Consider the following 25,447-nt stretch of genomic DNA (forward strand, 5'->3'; position numbering starts at 1 on the left):
CTAGCAGGCATCGGATTGGACACCCCAATTGGCCCAGCCAGTCCTCCCAGTCAAAATGACTAGTCATGAGTAAAAACAATAAACTTGGGTGGGAGGAGCTCAAAAACAGTTTCCCAACTCAACTGAATAATCTCCTCTTTAATATTTTTCTTTCCATCGTGCTATTCTTCTAATCACACGAAGATTATTTTGCTTGGTTTTATTTGGAATAAATTTTATTGATTTATTTTGGGATAAATAAATAAAAAAGAATAGAAACGGGCGGTAGAGGCGCTTCCTGCCACAGCTGAGGCTGATCTGCAGCCTGATTACGTCTTCACACACACACATACATATACACGCGCACACACATAATTGATGACCTAATTGAGTAGCAGGAGGAGGAGAAAAGTTGACTCGTTCCTCCCGCTCGCATGCATTCCCACAGCTGAGGGCATTGATGTGACCGGCTTTGGGCTTTTTACTCGCACTTCTTTCCCCCGTCTTTCACCCTCACAACACGGAGCACAAAATCCACGTTTTTACCTTTAGTTTATCGCGGCTGCTTTTCTTTTTCCGTCACTCCCAGTTTTTTTTTCAAACCTCCCTCGGCTATTTTTCAGGGGAGGCGAAGGCTTATCCCGTTCGAAACTCGAATTGAAATTGAAGGACTCGAGAGGAAAACGAAAGGAAGTCTTCACCGCCTCACTTCGAGTGGAAGGACCGTCGCCGGACTCGAACCGAAGCCATAACCCACCTCGGGCCACTCTCACCCGGGCAGTACGCACTCGGCGCCGCTGTAGCATCCTCAACATGAGTCTGAAGACTGATACGGAGCCGAATAACAATGTCTCCATGGAGGAGGAGGTCAGGTTCACATTTTTTCTCCCCTTTACTGACTCGTAATCAGGGCTCGTTGAATGCCGTTACGGGTATGGACGTCCAAATTGCGTTTGGTTGCGAATACTCGTCGCAAACTGCATACCTGTCAACCTCTGCCGATAACTGCCCTTATAAATGATTATGATTCCCCTTACAAACCCCCCAAAAACCTTACAAACACCGTACGGTGTTTGTAAGGTTTTGGGGGGGGTTTGTAAGGGGAATCATAATCATTTATAAGGGCAGTTATCGGCAGAGGTTGACAGGTATGCAAACTGTACTGAAAATAAACTTCTTAGCCAGTCTAAATGAAATGTGCCTCAATTTTTGTCGTTTTGCCAAATACTATGAAAGAAAGTGTAATTGGAGGGCAACAACTAGTCAATTTCGGTTTAAAATGATATATTTGTATTTGTATTTATTTGAAAATATATTTTGGTGAAAAATCATTACAATTGAGACCTAGCGTCCATACGAGGAATCCAAAATGTTGACTCATTGTTTGGTATTTACAGTGATTAGATTAGATTAAATTTTATACACGTCCAATTCATTTGAACTGAGATATTGGCAGTCAATGGCCATTTGTTCGTTTGCCCTGCTAGTACAAATGGATTGAGTGATAAACAGATTTTAAAAGAACCACACGGGTCCATGCCATTGTCAATGGCCCTGAAAGAGTTAATATTGTGGTCTACATGGCCCAAAATTTCATCTTAAAAAAAAAAAAAAAAAAATCTAATCTAATAAGGCACCCAGAAAGTGTTAATGTGACAATGAAACACCTATAACAAGCATGTTTTATTTTTTTTTAAACCAGTTAAATGGTTCTCATGCCCCTTCTCTTTACTTCCTATTGTTTTTCCTCAAACAAGATGACTTATTCCAGCTGCCATAATTCATCCTTGTCTCCAGCTAAGTTTCTGGACAAATGGCTTAAGATGCACTGAGGGGGAGCATTAGACTCTTTTGTTGCTCCACTTTTGCCTATTATCCCTATCAAAGCTTGCATGCCCAATTATGTTAAGGCCAGCAGCGATCAAGCCAAATGCCCAAAGTCGGTAGTGTTACCAAATCCGCACGTTGATTCCGCTTGTTTTTGTTGAAGCCGCGTTCCAGATTGCTTGAGTATTCCAGCATGTCGGCGGACTTGCTCACCCCGACTTGTGATACCGGCTGCTCTGGTATCTTGCCTGCTGTATATTTGAGTTGTAAAAGAGGAAATTGGTTCTAGGGCACCTGAAAAATGGCTGAGCGGCAGGGAAAGGGCTATGGGTCAGAGGAAGGAAATGCTGTCACGCTGTGAACTGTTGTCCGGCGCTGTTCCTCTGGCAGCCCCATTGTAGCCGAGGCTTCCCCACCAGCTGAGAACTAATGGGCCCCCGCGCACTGTTTGTTTCCACGGCCACACTGGGCCTGCTCGGCATCGGCCATCAATGAGCTGTGCGCGCCCAGCGGGATGAGAGCCTTGTTTGGTCTTTGCTCATTTAGGGAGCTCACAAAGAGTGTTCTTTCACTAAGGTTTGATTCACGGGTGACCTGGTTGTGAAAATAAAGAGCATTTTGTAACTATGTTTGGACAGCTACTGTATTATTGGATATGTGTGAATTATTTGGACCCTGATGCGTAGAGACTCTCACACTAAATGAGTTGTGTATAAATCCTTGTTCCCCCTATCTTTTTATAACTTATTTGCTTTGCACAATGTTTTTTTTAGGTACGCACACTTTTTGTCAGCGGTCTACCAGTTGACATCAAGCCACGGGAATTGTACCTTCTCTTCAGACCATTTAAGGTAGGTTGTCCTAATTATTACAAAGGCGATTTGTGAGTGAGATTCTGGTGAATTAACATGAATGTTTCTTTAACTTGTAGGTTACAAATATACTGTAGATCCCAATGCAAGTGATGTACAATGACAAAGCAATGAGTGATGTTCCACTAGATGGCAAAAAAGTTCAATTTATAACAGAAAATACATGCCTGTGTAACAGCTTTGTGTTTGGTAAATGTGCCCAAATTTTATCAATTGAAGAGGGAAACAAAAGCTTTACTGACATGGCCTAAAACTAAAATCTCCCGGAATTTAGAATTTCCACTTTATCTGCGTCTTCTATTTTAACGACCATAGCATATAAAGACAGAAGGGTCAAAACAAAGTTAGTATGTAAATTAAGTGCAAATCTTCTGAGTCTCCAAATACAAGCAATAACTAGGCAAATAAACTTGCTTTGAATAATTGCATCCTTGATTTAATTCATTTCCCATATAGGCTTATCCTCACAGGGGTCGGGGGTGCTGGAGTCAATCCCAGCCAACTGTGGGTAGCAGGCTAATTGTTTTTTAGGGAATCACAGGTCGGAATGAGATGAACATTCACGTGCACACTCATCCCAAGGTTCAATTTTGAGTGTTCAACCAGCCTACCATGCATGGTTTTGGGATGTGGGAGGTACCTGGAGTACCCAGAGTAAACCCACGCAGGCATGGAGAGAACCCTCGATCTCAGAACGAAGAGGCGGGTGCTGAATTTCTTGATTTCCTTTGGCAAAAACAAAAACAAAAATATATATATATATATACATTTTTAATCATTTGCAATAAAACAAAAACACTTATTTCATGTAGATTGTTTTGGCTGTACAATGAGGTAAAATGGACGTCTTGGCGCAATGGTTGGGAAACACTGGCTTAGATTTCTAGCCGAGTCGTTCATGGTAGCTTCAATCAAACAGCCTCCTTGTTAATGGGTCCAAATATTTGCGTAAATGAAAATGAGGCCACGCATTGTTCATTCACGGCTGTGTTTTTCAAATGGGCTGCGGGGTCCCTAAACACCCCACCTACTCGTGTCCTAACTAACCAAATTGGAAGTGGTATCGCTCGCACATGGATGATCCTGTGGAATGTGTAAATGAGTAGCCCTTGCCACTGACCAACCAACCTTGTGAGAGACCCAACTCGGTGAATGAAGAAGCAAAATGTCTTCCTCCCCCAAATAGGGCACAAGTAGCTCACACTTTATAGGACGCTCCTTTGCTTCCTTTGACGTTCCATCGCTGCCAATCCTACAGGTCTAAATAGATTGGACGCCAATGGTACGGAAACGTGAGCATTCACAGCCAGTCTTCCCAGTTTAAGAGCCCCTAGTGTACATGATGTTCGTTTAATAGACGGTTGTGCAGAGAATTGAGGTATGAAAGTTTCTTAAATATTTACTGCAGAAAATGATGTATGGACACTAGTTTTTGGTCGCAGCCATTTTGTGATGAGTTATACCCACGAGTGTACACTAGTCTCAAACACAGGTGCGTGTGATAACGGCTATGGTGTAAGAAGTGTGGGTAAACTTGGGATACTCAGATTTGATTGTTTAAGATACTACCAGTATTGATAAAATGTCTTGCAGATACTTCCTGTAATAATTGGCTTTTATTCCTGTTTTAAAAAAATAAAAATAAATTCAGTAGTATAGAAGTGTATTTTTTTCACTAGCATGGACATGGTATTATTGACTATAAAATAAAAGTGATTTTGTTTCGACATTTTTAATGTAAATCTATTTAATAATAGATATTTGTAATATCCAAAATTGAGACCTACATCTTGCCAGGTTGTATTGAGGTTAACTCTTTCAATGGCAATGGAAGACAACAACTTTTATCATTACCTTTCCAGTGGATGGAATCTTTTCTGTATGTGTATATATATTTTTTTTCTTCAATGTAAACAATTTATAATGGAAGTGATCGCTTGACATGGTGCCAGACTTTTAGCAATGCTTATACTATATTAGTTAAGCCATAAGATACTGATTGTTTTTTTCAAACAATTTCCTAAACTATTTGCAGTTATCAAAGGGCTCAGAAATGTGCAATTTGTAAACTTAAACACTTTGCGAACCTCTCCTGTATAAAAATCCATTTATGTTGGTTTCTTGTCCTTCAGGTTTTTCTAATGACCAAAAATTCACTTCTATAAAATCCCAATGCCGTATATGTAAATTCAGTTGTTCAGAAGTAGCACAAATAACGACACTCACGAAATTTAAGCATAATTCTAGCTGTGGCTTCATCTCAAGTTCACGGTTCAGAAGCAAGATTTTTTTCCCCTCTTTTAGCGAGCAACGTTCATGCTTGACTTCCTTGCATGTGACTCTGTGCTGGTGGATAATTGGCTGTCTTTTTTCCTCTGCAGGGTTATGAAGGGTCACTGATTAAATTAACATCAAAACAGGTGAGTGTCTCCATCTGTTGATGCCTAAACCTGTGCTCAGACTCTTGTCTTTTGGTAATATCGGTTAAGGCTCATCAAGTTATCCCTGCCTTCTCTTCCAGCCTGTTGGGTTTGTAACATTTGACAGCCGAACTGGAGCCGAAGCTGCAAAAAATGCTCTAAATGCAAGTATTCCGATTCATTACAATCTCTTCATTTCTGCTTTTTGTTCTGACATTAATCTAAAAAAAAAACCTAAGGGAGTGTTTTGAGAATCCTCTCCAATCAATTTTTCCCACCAAGTCAACTTTCTGTCTTTTCATAATTCAACGGCAGGGACTTTTTTTGGAAAGATGGGCGAATCCTGTAGCATTACGGTAGTTTACTTTGACCTTGATACACATCCATCTTTAGTCTGGTGTAGCTTTTCTAATTTGTGCATATCACTGCTTTACTCTACTTGTTCTCTAGCCACATTATAGTGTTATTTCAACACATCTTAAGTAGTTTAACCTTATTGTATCACCAGTAGGCCACCGTGGCAGTGTCTAACGCACACACAGACACACACTTTGATAGCCTAGCCTTCCTTATTGAGCATCACCTCATAGACACACAAACACACTCCAAAATACTTCTCACTTGCATGCGGGCACAGCGCTTAGGGCACAAAAACACAAGCAAGGTAAAAACCACCCCAAAAATGCCACTCAGTCTTGTCGTCTGCCCTTTCCTCATCTTGTTCTCCTCCAGTCGTAGTAACTCCTCACATAACTCATTGGCTGCCATTGACGGCGATGGCCGTCCAACCTGTTTGAGCTGGGTGGGGGCGCATCGAATGTTTCGTTCATTCACTGCCAGCCCTCCTCAGTTCAAACACATTGGATGCCAGCTTGTGAATAACAAAGTTCAGTTCGGAAGGTTGAAAAGGGCCACTTGATTTGGACGTCTTTTGTCGTCAATGGCACCGAAGGAGTTAATTGAAAGGAGGAAGAGGTGTAAGCTGCTGGAAATACTTTGAGGTCGTATCCTTCAGCCATTCCTTTGTCCAACTGTTCTGCTCAAGCGGGCGCAGTAAAGAGGAAGTGAGTGCAGCGAGTTCCCCGCGCAGCGCAGCCCATCGGAAACTTGAAGGATACACCCTAAGTATTAAAAGACGGCTGTAGGAAAGGAGATGGCGCGAGACTAAACTAAGCCCCTCGATCTCAGCCCACCTCCCTTACCATCCAATGTTCCCCCCCTTCCCTCCGTCTCTCCTTCAGGGTATCCGTTTTGACCCCGAAAGCCCTCAGACACTACGCTTAGAGTTTGCTAAAGCCAACACGAAGATGGCAAAGAGTAAGCTGATGGCCACACCGAACCCCACAAATATCCACCCTGCTCTAGGAGCACACTTCATTGCACGGGACCCATGTAAGTTGTTCGGCTGCACTCCTCTAGGCTCGCATTCACTCTCACTTGGGCAGTGCCGTAATCGAGCTTTTGACGAGAATTCTGATGTCAAATTGATAGAGGTTAACATCTTTTTAACAAATCTAACACGCCCTGCGCCTGCATGCGTCTCAATTCTCCAGCTGCTTTGCTTCTTTCTGGATGATAAATTAACTTCAACCAACATCCAACTTTATGGTTTTACACATGCTAGCAGACAGACATGTACACATGCTGCTTGCGCGTTTTTGATATTTTTATTTGATCGCTCAATCCTACTTAGTTATCAGCTTTGTTCCAATGTGTGACCTCAAATTCCCAGATGACCTGACAGGGGCAGCACTGATTCCAGCCTCCCCCGACGCGTGGACCCCTTACCCACTGTACACGACTGAGCTGACCCCCGGCCTCCCTCACGCGGCCTTTACTTACCCGGCAGCGGCTGCTGCGGCTGCGGCCCTCCACGCCCAGGTGAGGGACCAACCGGTGTGTCTTTCTTCTATCTTGCATGTTCTTTTCAACACATCCAGACCACTTAGCATGTTAGGGCACTCGCTTTCAAACACTACAAAGGTTAGTGAACCTTCATGATGTGGCTGTTTGATGAGAGAGGGCGGTTTCATGTTAAAAATTGTCTGACTTTTTATTGGCCAGTCATTTGACTTATTGGCAGGCATTGCCAGCATTAGACATCCAATCCATTATTAAATTGGATAGGATTGGTCTTCAGTTGATTTCAGTGGTAGGCAATGAGGTAATAGCTTTCTTTTTTTAAATTTAGTTTTGCACCGCTTCGAGGGGTGTCTCTCAAAAACTCGCTTTGTTTTCGTTCTTGCTGGGAAGTAAACAAAAATTGCAACCCTTCTTATTCGTGGACGATCACAATGAAGTTTGGTAGGTAATATTCTGTGTATATGCATCAAGCCCAACTTTAAAGGTTTTTTTGTGTACTGATAAGGTTAAATGTGGATGTATTGTTGCCATTGGGTTTTAACCTACCCACCAAAAGGCATGCAAACTGTCTTTGAACCAAAATTTAGTGAGTGAGCTGCGCAGCATGGTTTTCATTTAAAAAAAACAAAACAAAATAAAAGAACTAAATTGTCTATTTTCATCTATTTTTAAATGACTTAATTAAAAAAAACCTGTTTTTATAGAATTTTTATTTCCCAAATTATTTTTTAAAATTATTTCAGTTGTCAATGCCATAGCAATTATAGAGTAAAATTGGGAGCCACAAACTGTATTGTTTTACCACATTTTACATTTGTTTTTGTCAAAATTAATTCCCATTCCTATTTAGTCATGAAAATAATTCATTGTAAAATATATATTTTAATTATTGTTAACTGGCATTCACATATGAATATATTTTTGTTAGCGTCTGTTAATAGTTAAAGTTTGGATGAAATAACACAAAAAGGATGTTCGTATACATGGAATGTCTTTGAGGTTGTTTTTTGCAACAAAAAGTCAATTTGCCCTCTAAAGGTTTAGTGGTTAAGTAACCTTTTTGTTCCCTAAAAAAAGCTACACTGTGTTCGTCTTGTACTTGTACAAAGAACAATATCTAGTCTGTTTAGCAGTCATTTCAAGTGAATGTGTTAGTGTCTTAATTTCACTTCATAGTTAAGAAATAGCAGGTACATCACAAAGCACTGTGACATGGGCCCTTCTGCTGGGCACTTGAGGTTGGGGAATGCTTGGTATTTGCTTGGAGAAATACTCCTGACCTAATGTAGCCCAAATGTGTGTGCATGGGCAAAGGGGGGGGCTTTCTAATTGAAAACTGAGAGATTCCTGAATTTGGAGTTCTCAGCATCTCCCAGCAATTGTATCTCAACTAATCTTCTGACTATAAAGTTGTCTGCCTGTGATGTCATGGCTTCTGGAAAGCAAAGTTCCCATTGAGCAGAAATGTAAAAGCTGAAAACTCTAAGGGAAAATGTATGGACAAAACACTTCGATTTGAAATGACTGTTTGTGTTTCTTCAGATGCGCTGGTACCCTACTCCTTCTGAGACTTCCCAGCCTGGATGGAAATCCCGGCAGTTTTGTTAGATATTTAGTGAGTAACCTTTGGTCCAACAGTGTTGAGAATTTCACAATTCACCTCTCTGACTGCAGACTTGATCTCGTGCAAACCTGTCCAACAATTACAAAGTCATCCAATGTGTTACAAACTCTACAAAACTTCAAAGTCTACAAATTATGTGATTAAAAGTTTAGTTCCAGATTTTAGGTTTTTCCTTGATTTAGCACATTATAATTTTACATAGAACAACTTGAGTGTATGTTTTCTTGATAGATGTCTGTTTTTTTTTTTTTCATATGAAGCCACTAGTCAAAATTGGTCAGGTTTAAGTTGTACAGTAAAGGAAGCCCCCCCCCCACACACCCTTAATATATACTAGTGTTTGCCAAAGGAATAATATCTTTGTTTTTTTGTTTTTTGCAGGTCCCTGGAAGCCACACCTTTGTTCAGTTGAAGTGAGGTTTGCCAAGCTCATTAATTTAAGCAGGTTTATTTAATGGACAAATGTGCATTAGAAACAGTATTTATATCTCCAATTGTCTGTTGGGACAGTGTGTAGAAACCCCATCTTGCTGTTGACAATCTTCATGTGCCCCTTTTTGTGGTACAGAATAACACTTGCTTTAGAAGCTTTCGCAAGCTAGTCAAAGCTCCATGGAAGATGGTTGCTGAGGGAAATTAACACCTTGAAGATAGTCCCTTTTTGTGGCTTTTACCACTGGCCTCAAAGGGGTTAGAAGTGTCAATTCATTGCATGTTCAAGTATTTTTGGCATGAATTTATAAGAATTCTGTGTATCCTATTTTTCCTCAGTGTTTGTGTTGCCTCATTGATTTAGCCTGGACAGCAAAATGTTTTGTTTTCCTGTAGCTCCTTGGTCTTACCGCTGTCAAAGCTCAACTGTTGTTCATTGGCTTATCTCGCATGGACCTTGTAACAGCATCCCCATGTTCTGACAACCCTTTCCCTATGATCATATTGGTGTCATTTGAAGAGAATAAAGTACAAGTATTTTTGTACTTTTTGTGTAATGTGTATATTTATGCATTTTGTGCAACTAAATGAACATGTATGAGTTGAATGTTTAGTTGTCTCTTGGTTTTGGTGGGTTTTTTTGTTCCTATAATCCTGTTTAAATAGTTTTAGAGAAAGAAAAGTGCAATTTGTTTCAATGGGGAAGGGGTTGTCTGTCTGAAAATTCAAAGTATTCTGAACAGGGCATGGGCCATTCTGCTTAAATGAGATTGCTGTGAAACCATCTTTCAGAATGTGAAACTAGACTACAAACTTTTTGGAGGCCCATTTTGAAATGAAGCAAGATTGGAGGGGAGGAATTTAGTTTGTGGTTTAGAAACATGTTTGTCTCTGTATCTGCTGTGCATAAGATGTAAAGAATAAAAATGGAAAAAAAATCTTTAAGTGCGTCTTATTTCCGAAATCAAGCCAATTGAGAGTCTTGACAGTTTGTAAACACTTGCTCACTGAAAGATTGACGTCTGTTTGGGCAGGAGATGTGCTTATTAATAATAGATTCCTAACAATTCATTTGTAATGCACTGATGCATTAGGGTCTCACTAGTTCCATGGGTTGGGTTAAACGCAAGCTGGTGGAACTCTGCTCAACAGACCATGACTCCTCAAGGGACTGAGGACTGTTCTCAATGTGGCAGCTGTCTGATTGCACCACTTAACTATAGACATTTCTTGACTATGGCGTTGCAACTTAAACAGACGGCTTTGCCCATTGACTAAGCCTCCACTTTGGTTGCCATTTTCTGGCTTTAATTGCATTCTTTGCAGCAGTTACAGACTTGGTGACATTTTTACTAAACTGGATGGAGATCAAATGTTCAATGTGCATACAGTATATTTTCAATGATTATTGGTATACCCATTAACACTTGGACCAAATAATTAAAAATAAAAGAAATAGTAAGCCAAATGTGTGATCTGAGGAAGTAATCAAATGTCGTCTTTCCTTGAAAAAGAATGGCACACTTAACCACAGACTGCTTATTTCCACCCACATAATTGCCCATTTCTCTGTCCCATGAGAAAATCTAAAGGTCTGTGGTTGGTTTGCCACATATCTGGATTGACGTGAAGTCAATACTGCTAAAACGTATTCACCTGGAAAGCAGACTTTCTGTTCACTTGATCAGAATCTCATATACAGATTCACAGGCTGAATACAGGCAAACAGTAAGCGCATTGGTTTACAATTAGATATTTTGCACTTCTATAAACAAAAGTAAACAATACAAAATACAATATGTAGAAAACCTCCAGAGACAATGATCAGATTCATATTATGCTGACCTGGCAATGTTATTTAATGCTAATTCAAGAGAAGGACAATCGAGCAATACCTAGAATGTTTTCATTACAGGATGGTGTTGCCATCTTCTGGTTGAATGCATGAATGGCCATCACAAACATTTTTGGAAGGAACTCGACTGACCTATATTATTATTTGCTGTTTTTCATCTTATCTCATCTTCTGAACTGCTTTATCCTCACTAGAGTGTCCAATCAGCCTACCATTTGTGTCTTTCGAATGTGGGAGGAAACCGGAGTACCCAGAGAAAACACACGCAGGCCCGGGTAGAACATGCAAACGCCACACAGGTGGACCGATCTGGATTTGAACCCAGGTCCCCCACTGCGAGGCCCACGTGTTAACCACTCATTCGCCGGACCGCCCTTTTTAGAATTTTTTTAAATATATAAATTAATATCTAAATATTAATTTATTAGTATAGTCTTTTCACGTGACGGGATGTTTCGTCGAAAGACGTTTGGTCCCCGGACGTTTGGTCCCCGGAAGTTTGGTCGACCGGACGTTTGGTAGAATGGACGTTTGGTAGAACGGCTTCGCATGCTATTGATCGATTTTAACATTGGGTGAATGGGGATTTAATGACTATTATTTAACATTGAGTGAATAGTAGGGTTAGGGTTAAACAAATGAAAGTCTCGTGACTCAAACCTCGGGACTCGCGAACCCGGCGACCAAACGTCCGTTCTACCAAACGTCCAGTCGACCAAATGTCCGTTCGACCAAACGTCCGGACCAAACGTCCAGGGACCAAACGTCTTTCGACGAAACGTCCGAGTACCGTATTTTCATATGCATATAATTATTATTTGATAAATAAACTTCATGATAATCGTGCTTGTGTAGGCGCAAAAATGTAGTACGGTAGTAATAATATATGATCCTATTTTGTGTTTTTCTTTTATTATCGTGGCCATGTTTGGTCTACATTACCCGCGATATTCGAGGGATTACTGTACATATAGAAGGAAAGCGGAATTTCCGTGCTTTGAACCGTAGACCCGATACACCAGGGTATGGAACCTATGGAATAGTGGATATTTGTATTCAGCAACGCCATTTCTGGAAGTATTGCTGACGCCATTCTGGGTTTTCTTTCACAGTAGCATTCCTGTTGTGCTACATTGCGACCTTTGCGACTCGACCCCACCAGTCGTGTGGCTTGGTCTGTGCTTGCTACTGTCTTGCTACTGCAACCAAGGAAATTTCCAGAATACGGGATGAAATAAAGTTCCAATCCAATCCAATCCAATTTAAAGCCCTGAAGATCTTTGAATGATCTTATGCCTTTTATATGATAACTTCAAACTCGTTGCAATTTTCCAAAATTCGTGGTCTGACACCCTTGCTCTACACCAGGGGTGTCAGACTTGGGTTGGTTCGCGGGCCGCGTTAACGTCAACTCGATTTCATGTGGGCCGGACCAATTTAGATTTTTTTTTAAATAAATGGATTAAAAGAACTGGATTAAAAGACCTGAATATTCAGTTTTTTATAGATCTAAAACAATGTTTATTTTAGCTTTTTAAATATATTTTTAGATTTTACAAAATGATTTTTGAACTAAAAACACAGAAAAAATGGATTAAGAAATTACAATTATTGATTTAAAAGGGGGAAAATCAGGAAATTTAATATACATCTATACTCTTCATTTTAATTTGATCCTAAAACAGAAAGTCGGCACTCATGATTTACTTTCCCGGGCCACACAAAATGATGCGGGGGGCCAGATTTGGCCCCCGGGCTGCCACTTTGACACGTGCTCTACACCATCAGGTGTTTGCAAAAAAAATCTACATATTTTTCTAATTACATTGATACATTTTCTCGCTTAAACTTTTGATTTTGCCATCTATGTTCTAGATTAGAAATAACATTGAATCTGCCACAAATTTGGCGGCACGGTTAAGAGTAGGTTAGCCCATGCCTATGTTGGTTTTCTCCGGGTACTCTGGTTACAATCACATCCCAAAAACATGCATGGTCAACTGGTTGATCCCCCAAGTATGAGTCTGCGTGTGAATGGTTTTCGTGTTTTGTGCCCTGCAATTGGTTGGACACTGATTTCGGGTGTAGCCAGCCTACTGCCTACAGTTGGCTGGGATAAGCTCCCGCACCCCCACAACCTTTGTGTGGACAAGCGGTACGGAAAACGGATAAATGAAAAGAGGCAAGAATAGCGTTTTGAATGCTGTGTGGAGTTTGCCTGTTCTCCACAGCTTGTGTGGGTTTTCTCTGGGTACTCCGGTTTCCTCCCACATCCCAAAAAACATGCAGGGTAGGGTGGTTAAACATTTTAAATTGCCCCTAGGTATGAGTGTGAACATGAATTGTGGTTGTCTGTTTCTTTGTGCCTTGCAATTGGCTGGCCCCTGATTCAGGGTGTCGCCTGCCTGGTGCCAGGCTGGGATAGGCTCCAGCACCCCTCGTGACCTTTGTAAAGGATAAGCGATTCAGAAAATGAAAAAAATATATTTTATTTTACTCTTTATTTATTATAAATGACTAAAGACCACTATGTCTGTCTTTTTGTCTGTCAATCTATTCTAACCTAATGTAATCCACTTTCCTACCTTAGTTCTATCATCCACCCATCCTATTTAAAAAACATTTTTAGTACTATACTCATATTTCTATGAGAAAAAAATACCAAAACGATACATTTTGCTTTTGTATAACACTATTTATACTCATATTTTTATGAGAGAGAAAAATACCAAAACGATACATTTTGCTTTTGTATAGTACTATTTTTTTTGTTTGTTTTCGAAAACACCAAGATACATTCCCACGGTAGAAATTGCAATTTGATTGGCGCGGCGATGACCTCCAATGAGATCACGTGACTAGAAGAAGGCCCTCCAGGCTCAACCATTCGCCAATTTGCACACGTTCAACGCATTGACACTAATTACCTGGTAAACCCAACTCATAAATAGAAGCTTTTAATGCTGTCTGGTTTTCTTTGTCATTATTTCGCCATACAGCGTCTACAAAATGGCCTATTCTCTGGTGAGTGTGACGTTACACGATAATGGTCAAATTTATGCGTCTGCCCAAAGCAATTCTTTTCGTAGTGTCATTATAGAAGCACCCTTTTCACCCCCCCAAAAAACTTTGTCTTCTATCCGTTTGACTGGCATTGTCACGCAGTGTTCTATTGATGTTTGAAAGCGGCATGTGGCTAATATTGTAGCTTATGGTCACCCTGATATCAGCCATGAACGAATATGTGCTCTTCTTTTGGGCATAGCGAAACGAGCCTCGTAGGCCCGACAGCCCGAACTCGGACTCTCCGGCCTTGTCGACGTGCAGCAACGCAGACGTCTTCCGCAGGATGAACACCATGCTCGGCAACGCTCTGGATTTGACCGGCGTGTGCACCACTCCGAACAACACTAAGGGAAAGGCGGACTTCCTATGTGGTAAAAATTCACATTTTAAGTCACAATGTGCGGCCATTTGACTTCCAAGCCTGTTCGAGGGTTCTGAAACTATTCTATTCATTCTCATAAACGTTCAAATTTATGTTATATAAAGGTTTCTTAGTCATATTTTTTAAACATGTAAACGTTTAATTGTCATATGTAACAAGTGCACTTCCATTGTATTTGCCTCGGTACATGAGAAACGTAACTTACACGGTGAGTTTTTTTGTCATTGGCAGTTACGGCCACTGAAATACGAGCCATTGTTTAGAATGGAGTGTTAGTCCAAACTATTTTACCCATCAGGAATGGCTGCAACCATTCAATTCCACCCTTTTCCAGTCAAAATAGACAGTGTCGTCAAAGGCCAAAGGTTACATGACTGGCTTGAAAAGACTTGTAGAGTGGGTGAATGTAAAAATATTAATGTTGAATAAAGACTGGTGAGTATCAGAAATGCATGCATTTGGTTCATATCTTATTTGCAAGTAAAGATTTTTTTTTAGCTCCTAGCTGATTCATGCTGCATCAGTGCTTTACAGCATTGCAGCACTTTATTTTTCTACCAAATGTGATGTACTGGAGCACAATTTCTGGCTCTTTCTAGAATGCACCCTTTTCAATGGACAATTTGCATCGAAAATGGATGGTGAAAACGGCTTTGAGTACTTCTATTTCTCATCAAATGGTTGTATTCCAATAAAAGTTGTGAGCAAAGTGACTTGAAGCCAATACCCAGCTTGACAGTTGCTGAATCAGGGCTGTATCTGGTGTTTGGTTGGACTCTCTCCAGAGAGAGAGAGAGAGAGAGAGAAAGACAGAAAAGGGAGGAGTTCATGCACATTGCTCTGCTTTTTAACTTTTGATCAGTCAGCTGCTTTGCTTGGTGTTTTTTATTTTTATTTCGGTCTTCGAAAGAAAGAAATGGGAGACTGAACAAACTATTGTCCGACTTCTGTCATTTTCAGCAGCCTTCATGTCTGAATGCTAACACAAAAAAACCTGCTGAGTCATGATGCCCGCATGCTCAAGCTGTCTCCCCCTCCCATGCTGCCTTGGTCAGCTGGCTCAGGAAACAGACTAGAGAGAGTAAACTGGAGCCGCAGCATTGGCAGCGGTTCTCTGCTGCCTAAACGCCTCCTGGACCACCAGAGAGGGGGGCACCATCTAGCTCGTTGCTCCGACAGAATTATTTTTTTCTTTTTGGAGGGGAGGAGGGAGGTGGGATAGGCCGATGTCATTATTAGGGGAGTGGGAGTGCATCAGCTGCTATGTCACATGCTGCTAGGTGGGTCAGCCATATAGATGGAGATGCATGGCACTTGCACGGTACGCAGAGGCAGCATGTTAGCTTTCCCGTCATCCAGGGTATGGCTTAAAACAAACTGTTCTCTTTTGTGGCCGTGAGGGGAGTTTTGTGCCCGTCTAACACTGTCCTTTCTCTTCCCCTGGCCTGTGAAGAGTCTGACCCGATTGCGGTGGGTACCAGGAGAATGCTCTTTGCCAACTGTGGTGGCATGCCAGGCTCCCAGGACGTGCAGTCTTCCCGTGTCCAGCAGAATGTGGCAGACCTGGGTCTGGGCCTCAGGTCTCTTCGCTTGTCTTCATCTGGCTGGGACAAACCTTGGAGCAACCCAGAGCCTGAGTCATTCTCCTCTCCCTCCCAAGTTCAGATGAGCTCACCCTCAAGTAAGTCAATTTGGCAATTGGCAGAAATGTGCATTTTAAATTGGTGCGGTGTCGTACCTCAGGTTATCTGTAATGTAAAAGCAGATTGTCGCCTCGAGCTGTAGGGTCAAAGATGATGTGGCATTTTGCTTTGCTTCATCTCAGTTCACACTCCTATGAAGCTTGATATACATAAGTTCATTATAATGTGGGTAATTTGGGTCTCAAAAACAAGCTGCATTTGGGAGAAGGTTCGGAGGATACACATTTTGGACTCGTTTTTTTTTTCATTTTCATACAAACCACTCAACTCTGGTGCGGACCAGAGAGCCGGTTCGAGACCTCGTTGGGGTCTCGGTTCGCTTCCAACCGCGGTTCGGACCAATGTAATGCCCCCGGTATTTGTGTTGGAATGCTAGCAGGAGAAAAGTAAATCGGCAATACTATTGTTTATCGGGATGGTTTTTGGGGGAAGTATGTTCAATTAGCCTCACATGCACGTTTTCAAATAGTCTGGCCAGAGATTCTAAATCTGGGCAATGCTGGAAGAAAATAAAAACCGGACCTAGCGCTCAAGCCCACGTAATGTAATACCCTTGCAAGAGGAGATGTAGCAGGGGTGTCGGCAGTGCGCTTCATTTGCTTTATTCTACATGAAGCAATTCAATCAATAACACATTTCGAACATCACAAACACATTTTGAATTGCTCTCGGCTACAGTTCTCGCCAGTTACAAGACCACCTTTTCCATGCTCCATTCAGTATTGTTACAATCCTTACGCCAGCCATTGTTAGGTTACATAAAATGGTAAGAAGACTATGGCCAGATGCTGTGTTCAATTCTTTTTATTTATACCTTTTTTGTAGTGCTGAGCATCCTGAACAGTCCTTTTGGCAGTGTCCTTGGAAAGCCCCCAGCCTACATGCCCACAGATTCCATGAGTATGACTGCTGACTTCCTGGAGAAGTTCCCCGGCATGGCTCGCATGGGTAACCGTTTGGACTCCAGCTCCTTTTTGGACTCGCGCTCGAGCAGCCCTGAAGACTCTGAGACAAGTGGCTTCAGCTCTGGTTCGGACCACCTCTGTGATATGTTGGTGCGTGGAACGACATTTTGTGGAAATATTTAGCTCCGGGGGTCACCAACTCCAGTGTTCGGGGGCACCTATCCAGTTTGTTTTCCATATGTCCCTTCTCCAACTCAGCTCAACCAAACAACCACAATCTTTATCAACCTTCTGGAGAGATTGCTGAGGTTTTGATCATTTGATTCAAGTGTGTAGAACAGACTGCATAGTGCCGTCAAGGAACACAGTTGGTGACCCCTCATTTTGAATGAAGGGGCAATTGGAATTTATCGAATTTATTGCGACCAAGCGATATTAAGCACCAAATATTTGTTGCATTGTCGCCAAGCATGGCACTGATTTAGTAGCTTTACACAGGCTGAAATGAAATGCTGCAATGGTCGAATGGCTAATCTATCTCCTGTTTCCAACAGTCCACTTTGCGGATTTCGCCACCCCTGCCTTACCTCACATCAAACATGCAGAAGGATCTCCTGCGTCTGGGCTCCCGTCTGGACTCGCAAGACACGAGCTCTCCTCTCAGCCCGCCATCCAGCGCCAGCCCGGGCTCCTCTGCTCTCACGCGCCGCTGGCGCACCGGCTCGCTCTGGCCCGGTGCAGACCTCCTGGACCCGTCGGATGAAGCCTTCAGCATTGAGAGGGAGGCACGCCTGCATAGACAGGCTGCAGGTAAGTGTGCCAAATTGGCTTGGGGAAACTTGGGAATGCAACAAAAATGAATGTTTTTTTTTTTATTTGCGCTAAGCTGTGAATGAAGCAACCTTCACTTGGAGCGGGCAACTGCCTCCCAGAAACAACAAGGATCCGCTCTATTCTTGCAAGGTCTTTCTCGGTGGCGTGCCTTGGGATATCACAGAAGGTAATTTGCTCTCGTTGATATACAATGATTTCAGTTGAAGATTGTGCTTTTTTTAACTACCGTATTTACTCGCATATAAGCCGCATTTGTCGGACAAAAATGACTGAATCATGGGCATGGTCTATGTGCATAAATTAGACTTGACATGCACAAAACTGCAAGGTGACAGACAAAACGCCATACCGCAAGACAATGTGGCCGATACGGTCATTTATTTTGAATTAGAGAAAATATTAACAGATAAAACGCCAAACTAAATTTATTTTAACGTCTATGAATGAAAAAAATGCCTCTTCCATAAACCGTGAAAAAAAACTCACTTTTGCTGGTCACTGCTTGCTCAGGGTGTTGCCATCTTACCTAGTTAAACATGTTCTGACTGGCCAGACGCGAGTAGCCTTGATATGTTCGTAGCTTTTACCATGTCAGCACATCCACGCCAATCGAAGAGTGCCTTAAAAGCAAACTCCTTTTCAGGTGCACTCATCAACACCTTCACTGGGTATGGTCCTCTGTCGGTGGAATGGCCTGGTAAGGACGGAAAGCACCCTCGCTGTCCTCCCAAAGGTAATGTGGCCAAAGGTAATGAGTGACAAATGGGTAGGCCATTTTCCCTATGAAGGTTTTCAGGTGGCACTGTGGTGAACATGTTAGCATGCTGATGAGTGTCACGTAGATGAGATGAAAGAAGAGTGATTGGCTAAAAAAACGCTCCCTATTTAATTATTTTTACCACTTAGTGTTCTGGTCAATCTTTGTTATAGTTTGAGGTTTTTGAGCCCCCAATCTTTCATTGCTGATAGTGACTTGGCAGTTTTGCATGACTGAAGTGGAATTGTGAATTACCGTATTTTCTCACATGTAAGCCATATTTGTAACAAAATAAAAAGACTAAATCAAGGGTGCGGATTATATGTGCACAAGGCTTGCTATACTCTTTTTCACCACGATATGTCGGAAAAGTAACATTTACTATTTGTTGGTTATTTTCTGTTTTGCAGTAAGAAAACAACCATTACAAGATGAAGTAATTCCTTATGACATTGACCCTAATGTACTTTTGATACATACAGTATCTCAGATACCACATGTGATGATTTTTCTTAAGATTTTCCCCTTCAAAGTAACACTCCCCATTAAAACCATGAACATGGAGGTGAAAATTTTGAATCAGGGATTGGTTTATAAGTGAGAAATTAGAAACTTCAATGATTTTTAAGGTCAACTCTTAATTGCAGCCTTCCTCAAAATATTGACCTATAATTTTTTTTCCTCTCTAAATGGGGATTTGAAATGTCTCCCCAGCTCTAGTTTGAAATTGTCTTCTTGGTGTCCCTGTAGGCTATGTCTACCTGGTGTTTGAAAATGAGAAATCTGTGCGGGCCTTGCTCCATGCCTGCTCTCAGGACCCCTTCCACCCAGAGGATAACAGGGAGTACTACTTCAAAATGTCCAGTCGCCGAATGCGTTGCAAGGACGTGAGTAGAAGTTTGATCAAATGCTTCTTGCCAGCCATTCCAAGCCAAATAAATGACCGGCGAGAGATCTCTCGTGCTGTGACTGCAGGTGCAGGTTATCCCGTGGGTCATTTCGGACAGCAACTACGTGCGCTTCCCCACGCAGCGTTTGGACCCCAGCAAGACGGTGTTCGTGGGCGCACTGCACGGCATGCTCAACGCCGAAGCGCTGGCCACCATTATGAACGACTTGTTCGGAGGGGTCATGTACGCGGGCATTGACACGGACAAACACAAATATCCCATAGGTAAGATGGTGCGTATTCATTCCGACTGGGGAACTTTTAAATCATTGGCTGACAGTGTCGGGGATAGATGTGCAATGTGTTTGAAATGGTTAGGAGTGGCAAGGATCGTAATAGTTGAAATGAAGGCTGCCCTGAGCTATCATAAAAGGATGTGAATAAAGAATAAAATACACCAACGCAGAAGTTGTTTAGTTGCAAAACACCAACTTGGAAATGTTTTTTTGCTTCATCGTAGAGTCAGGCTGGCAAAACAACAGCAAAAAAAATCAGTTGTCAATTCAGGTGACTATTTTGGGAGTTGGTAATTCATATAAGCGTCAGAATTGTCCAAAACCTTATTAGCTTGACAGTTGTCTAAGGCCAAATGGATTCTCTAACTCTATATTGGTGTCAATGACAGCAGGTAAGTTTAATCTAATGAGTTGATAGCAAAGATTTTCTTTTCTTTATTTGAAATTTGTATTTATTTATTTTACTTAATGTTTATTTGTTCTTAATTTAGAAGCAAGGAAGAACTGACAAATTGATTTTTGATTTGTAAAAACAAAAAAGCTGGACAGCACTAATCAACCATCGGGTACAGAGCGACAGACGACCATTAGCACTCCCAATCATACTGCCACCCGTAGGACTCTAGCCTCCGACGGCCCCTACTGAAGTCAGGCGGGTGAATCACTACACCAGTGTCTCCCAACCTTTTTTGAGCTGCAGCACACTTTTTGCATTGAAATCTCAAGGGACACCACCATCTGAAAATCTTTTCATTTAAAACTGTCGCCTATATTAACAATAGTCATTGTCATTAAAGTTTTATCAGCAGGAATCACATAAACCTCCAAAATTATTCTAAAATCATATTTTTCACACTGCCGTAATGTCGCCACAAGTTGATGTCTGCAGACCCTGAACAACTTGCGGCTCGAGTGATGCAAAAATAAGTAATGTCGTGTTTTTAATCGCGTGATTTTGACTTTTCTCCAAATGTTATTTAAATCTAATATTACGCAAAAAAATGTTGCTCATGGCATACCAGTGTGCCGCGGCAGTGGTTGGGAAACACTACACCATCAGGTGGCTCTAGTTTTTATATATAATAGGGAAATGGTTATTAAACAAGCAAAACTACAGTCAATATTGTCATTTGTGTAATATGTATACATGAAGTTAAGTACAAAAATAATTGTTTGTGGCTGGCCTACTGTAACGTCTGCCCGTTGTCGTGTGCAGGCTCCGGCCGTGTGACTTTTAACAATCAGAGAAGTTACCTGAAGGCGGTGTGCGCGGCCTTCGTGGAGATCAAAAGCCCCAAGTTTACCAAGAAGGTAACGAGTGCAAAGGTTCTACAAACATGCCAATATGAAAGAGATCCAAGTCAACTTATCTCTCTCTCCAGGTCCAGATCGACCCTTACCTGGAGGATTCCATGTGCCAAGTTTGCATACGCCAAGCTGGGCCTTTCTTCTGCAGAGACCAGGTAGGCATCCGCACTAAAAATTGGAACATGCCCGACGAATGCAGCGTCTTTTGTGTGCGTGTGCTTTTTTTTCCCGTGCGCAGGCTTGCTTCAAGTACTACTGCCGCTCGTGCTGGCACTGGCAGCATTCCATGGACGTCCTGAGCAACCATCGGCCCCTCATGCGCAACCAGAAGAACAGGGAGTCCACCTAGGCCCAGGGCGAGAATACCCTCCACGGTGGGGGGTTCCGGGCCGCAGAGCACGTGCCAGACATCCGTTCCCTCCGAAGGCGCGAGGGGCGGAATGGGGCACGTGGCACTCCACCAGGCACTGGGGATATAGATATGTATGTATACGTATATATATATCACTGTAGGAAAAGTTCACTTTTTTGCACTTGCTCTGTTGTTGCTGTTCACACTCGTGGCACTATGCACTGTGACCTTGTTGGAGGGGGCCGTTCACTTATCCAGCATTTTCTCAGACACCTGAGTCAGCTGAAGGTTTGGAAATGGAGGAAGATGCCCTTAATCTTTGTTTTTTTTGTTTACATGTTGCATAGTGAAGAGCAGTCACGCAAGTCTCATTGCCATTCATTGGCAGATGCCATACAGTGCCTTTAAATTTTTAGTTCCCCTCTCCCCCCCCAGTTGGCGTGTTTTTTTTTCTTCCCGTCCCAGTGCCAGCCAACTGGCGTTTCTTACTTTGGGAGTTGAACGTTGGGCTTCATTTAACCAGTCGCATTTCAGACTTTTACGCAGTTTTTTACTAATTTGTACACGCAAATGGTTTTAAGTCGTGACATGAAAAAAAATTTGAACAGAATTCTACCTGCTGGCTGTTTTGGAGAAAACCATTTTTATTTTTCCTCCCTCGTCCATTGTTTTTTTTCTTTTTCTGCCCGCTTTTTTAATTTGCCCTGCCAGATATCAACATGATGAGCACAGTTTGGAAGTCCCACCTAACTTGCGTTGTCACGGTTGTGATACTCTCATAGTGCAGACCGGTTTTCAAGTAAATGTTTTTTTTTGGGTTTGCACTTTTTTCTTTCTTCCTAGATGCGCACATGTAGAGAGGTGGCAGGGGTTTTAATCACATTAGTACATCGGTGGGCTGAAGTTACTTCCCGTCGAATGTAAGAACTTCCACGTTGCGGATCAATTAGTCCACCCTGACCTCGAGTAGACTTCCCAACGCACACTTTGCAAGCCTAGTTTGCCTTCCCGTCACAGTAGGATGTGATTGCCAAAGACGGTCATGCCAGTCGCCCGGCTGCTTTTTACAGTTTGCAAAGTCTACCTCATTGTGGTCTGCCAAGTTCCAAGTTTGCTGCTTACCGTTGTGGAGTATGTTCAGATTGGGCACAATAAAGGTGTTTAAGCATTCAAGTGGACTCTTTGCTCTCTCAATCCAGGGCTGCTCAAAAGGGTTTTTGCCATGAAGAAAAAAAATATTTGAATGTGTTGTTGACAGTGGAGGACCCAAACTGGGTACAATATACTGGCCTATTATGTGCGTTCCATAAAGGCTGTTTTAAGCCTGGCAGCCAAATTCTAATTTATCCTCACTGAAACTGGATGGCTCTTGTTTAGTAATCTCCACAGAATTGCTATTTTTGGTTAAAAAAAAAAGTGCAGTAAGGCTTTCTTGTTGAAAGACCATGTATAGTAAGGCCATTTTTTCTGCAAAAACAAATATAGTATAACTAGTATTTCTTTAACACAAAGGTGTCAAACTCGGGCGGTTTGCGGGCCACATTGACGTCAACTTGATTTCATGCGGGCTGGACCATTTTAAATATATTTAGAATTTTTTTTAATGAATGGATTAAAAGCCCTGAATATTCAGTTTTTTTATAGATCTAAAACAATTTTAGCTTTTTTTTAATTATATTAGATTTTACAAAATGATCTAAAAACACTTGATTTAAAAGGGGGGAAATCAGGAAATTTAATACATCTATACTCTTCATTTTAATTTGACCCTAAAACAAAGTCAGCACTGATTTACTTTCCCGGGCCACACAAAATGATGCGGCGGGTCAGATTTGGCCACCAGGCTGCCACTTTGACATGTGCTTTAACAGAATGACTGCATATAATAAGGCTTATTTGTTAAAAAATAAGCCATGTATATAGTAAGGCTTTAATTTGTTCATTAAAACCCAAGTATAGTGAGGCATTTATTTGCTGAAAAAAGGCCATATATAGTAAGGCTTCTATTCTGTGGTCATTCTAAATGAATTGGACATCTAGTGCCCTCAATGGCAGGCAAGGAGTTCTCTGTAAGGCCAAAACCAAAGAAAGACAAAACGGGTAACTGTCAAGCATGAACAACTCCTCTTTATTTGGAAAAGGAACAAGATGTTGGATCTGAATTCACTCCAGCATATTAACTAAAGCCCACGAGGGGTTTTGAAATTCATGCCAATAACGGGCTGAGTCACTTGAAGCTTGGAGATGTTACCAAAGTCCTGTGGAAAAACACACACCAACAATTAAGGTTGTAAAATGCACGCTCCCTGTAGAAATTTGCTGCATGTGCACTTACCAGCATCTTCAGCATTTCTTTAGTCTCCGGGTCCACCTCGATCATCTCCTGGTCCAGAGCCGAGATCTGCAAAAGAGGACCCGACCCGTTTCATTACGCTGCTCGACATTGGATCCCAGACACCAAGGGTGAGCTTCAAACCATACCTCGGGCACGTAATTGTCCCTCCTCTCCCTCTCATCCTCCTGGAGCTTGATGGAGATGCCTCGCACTGGCCCGCGTTGGATGCGCTTCATCAAGTGAGTCACATACCTGCGTTGCAAAACCATGCACATTTAGACCAGGGGGTGTCAAACTCATTTTTTTTCTGTCACGCACCATGTTGTAAGTGCCAAAATTAATTGATTAATAAATTGACAGCTTTCCCGATTGTGCTGATTGATAAATCATTTTTTGGACATCCCAGCTGACTCTGGGCCAGAGGCGGGGGCACCTTGAATCGGGGGCCAGCCTATCACAGGGCACAAAAGGACAGACAACCATGGACACTCACACCCATACCTACGGGCAATTTACAGTGTCCAATCACCCTACCATGCATGTTTTTAGGAATGTGGGAGGAAACCAGGGTACCTGGAATAAACTCACGCAGGCCCAGGACAACATGCTAACTCCACACAGATGGACACGACCTGGATTTGAACCCAGGACCCCAGTGCTGTGAGGCTGACGCGCTAACCACTCGCCCCAGTGATTTAGAAAATTAAATGGAAAATAAATTGGCAGATTTGATTTTTGAATGCTGATGTTGACTGAGTTTAATATGTTGGTTCTTGGTGTATAACTTGTGTCAACCACATATAAAATAGCAGAAATCTCACCCTGCGATTTTGTTGCGAAGAGGTTTGCTGGGGATGATGGCGATCTCCTCGCACAACCTCTTGTTGGTGTGGAAGTCATTGCCCAGACGGGTGTAGTACTTCTCGATGATGACCCTGGCGGCCTTTTTCACGGTCTTCGTCCTGACTCGTCCCTAGTGGTCCCCACACAAAACACAATTCACCGTCACCGTCGTTTTCCATGCTTGTACATGCTGAATATATATATACTTCTTTTTATAACAATCCCAAGCCTACGTTTAATCGTAAATATGAGCATATTAAATAAATAGGGACGTTTAACACGCTGGAAGTTTTCGCTTTTTGTACCACTCTACTCAATTAATTTAATCTACCTTGGCTCTCTACGGTTCATCGAAATATCATTTCGGGCGAGTTAAAGGTTATGTTTTTGTACTAAACGATGCGTTTAAAAGATGAGTATGATGTCAGAAAATGATGATGGTAAAGGATTATGCACAACTGGAAGAATAGACTGAGTTGAGGATACGCACCATGTTGATTCAGGCCGGAAAAGAGGACGTGAGCGCAGTTCAACCGGAAGTTTACACTTTTCCCAACCACATATCATCATGCAACTTTACAACAGCGTCACAGAGTGGTCGAAGGCCGTCGTAGCAGCAGCACGAAAAGGCTCATAGATAAGTCCTATAGTATACTATTGTTGTCATAGCACATGTTATCCACTTGGTGGCAGTATGGAGTTTCGTTGGAGATGAAGGAGGAAAGAAGCAGCTTTGTTACAATAGCCTGGTTTAACAACATATGATGATACCAAAGGCGGCCCGGTAGAGCGAGTGGTTAGCGCGTCAGTCTCACAGCTCTGGGGTCCTGGGTTCAAATCTAGGTCACTTCCCGGGCCTGTGTGGGTTTCCTCTGGGTGCTCTGGTTTCCTCCCACATTCCAAAA

At 42.1% G+C, this 25,447-nt stretch overlaps 3 protein-coding genes across 11 annotated transcripts in view; 2 read left to right on the forward strand and 1 right to left on the reverse strand.

Moving 5' to 3' along the window:
- The first annotated feature begins 289 nt into the window (after positions 1–289).
- Positions 290–25,447, forward strand: part of rbpms2a (RNA binding protein, mRNA processing factor 2a) — a 168,958-nt gene continuing 143,800 nt past the window's right edge. Inside the window, exons 1-8 of one of the 7 annotated variants that reach the window (XR_013298034.1) lie at positions 290–846; positions 2,580–2,657; positions 5,060–5,098; positions 5,200–5,262; positions 6,340–6,490; positions 6,831–6,994; positions 8,504–8,576; positions 8,967–9,098. Coding sequence is in view for 4 of the 7 variants with exons in the window: in XM_077591728.1 (XP_077447854.1) it covers positions 793–846; positions 2,580–2,657; positions 5,060–5,098; positions 5,200–5,262; positions 6,340–6,490; positions 6,831–6,994; positions 8,504–8,569 (615 nt within the window). In the remaining 3 variants the exon portion in view is untranslated. Of the gene's footprint in view, positions 847–2,579; positions 2,658–5,059; positions 5,099–5,199; positions 5,263–6,339; positions 6,491–6,830; positions 6,995–8,503; positions 8,577–8,966; positions 9,963–25,447 lie in introns of those variants that run through there. The other 6 variants (XM_077591728.1, XM_077591738.1, XR_013298037.1 and 3 more) reach the window with 6 other exon arrangements.
- LOC144068253 (cytoplasmic polyadenylation element-binding protein 1-like) lies at positions 13,739–22,537 on the forward strand. Of its 3 annotated transcripts, none has more exons than XM_077592626.1 (12): positions 13,739–13,896; positions 14,138–14,309; positions 15,774–16,001; positions 16,849–17,078; positions 17,483–17,738; positions 17,815–17,928; positions 18,406–18,510; positions 19,270–19,406; positions 19,495–19,693; positions 20,921–21,015; positions 21,087–21,167; positions 21,251–22,537. In XM_077592626.1, the coding sequence occupies exons 1-12, from the start codon at positions 13,882–13,884 to the stop codon at positions 21,359–21,361; spliced, it is 1,743 nt and encodes a 580-aa protein (XP_077448752.1). In that variant the 5' UTR covers positions 13,739–13,881; the 3' UTR covers positions 21,362–22,537. The 3 variants fall into 3 exon arrangements, with proteins under 3 accessions (XP_077448752.1, XP_077448761.1, XP_077448771.1); XM_077592635.1 differs by having other exon boundaries at positions 18,406–18,495; XM_077592645.1 differs by lacking the exons at positions 13,739–13,896; positions 14,138–14,309 and adding an exon at positions 15,518–15,680.
- Positions 23,466–25,152, reverse strand: rps17 (ribosomal protein S17). The gene is made up of 5 exons (XM_077587140.1): positions 25,033–25,152; positions 24,521–24,672; positions 23,846–23,951; positions 23,700–23,765; positions 23,466–23,622 (listed from the first exon to the last, which is right to left on the reverse strand). Exons 1-5 carry the CDS (start codon positions 25,033–25,035, stop codon positions 23,545–23,547), a joined length of 405 nt encoding a protein of 134 aa, XP_077443266.1. The 5' UTR covers positions 25,036–25,152; the 3' UTR covers positions 23,466–23,544.

Source organism: Stigmatopora argus, chromosome 2 (genome assembly GCF_051989625.1).
Source record: "Stigmatopora argus isolate UIUO_Sarg chromosome 2, RoL_Sarg_1.0, whole genome shotgun sequence".
NCBI lineage: Eukaryota > Metazoa > Chordata > Actinopteri > Syngnathiformes > Syngnathidae > Stigmatopora > Stigmatopora argus.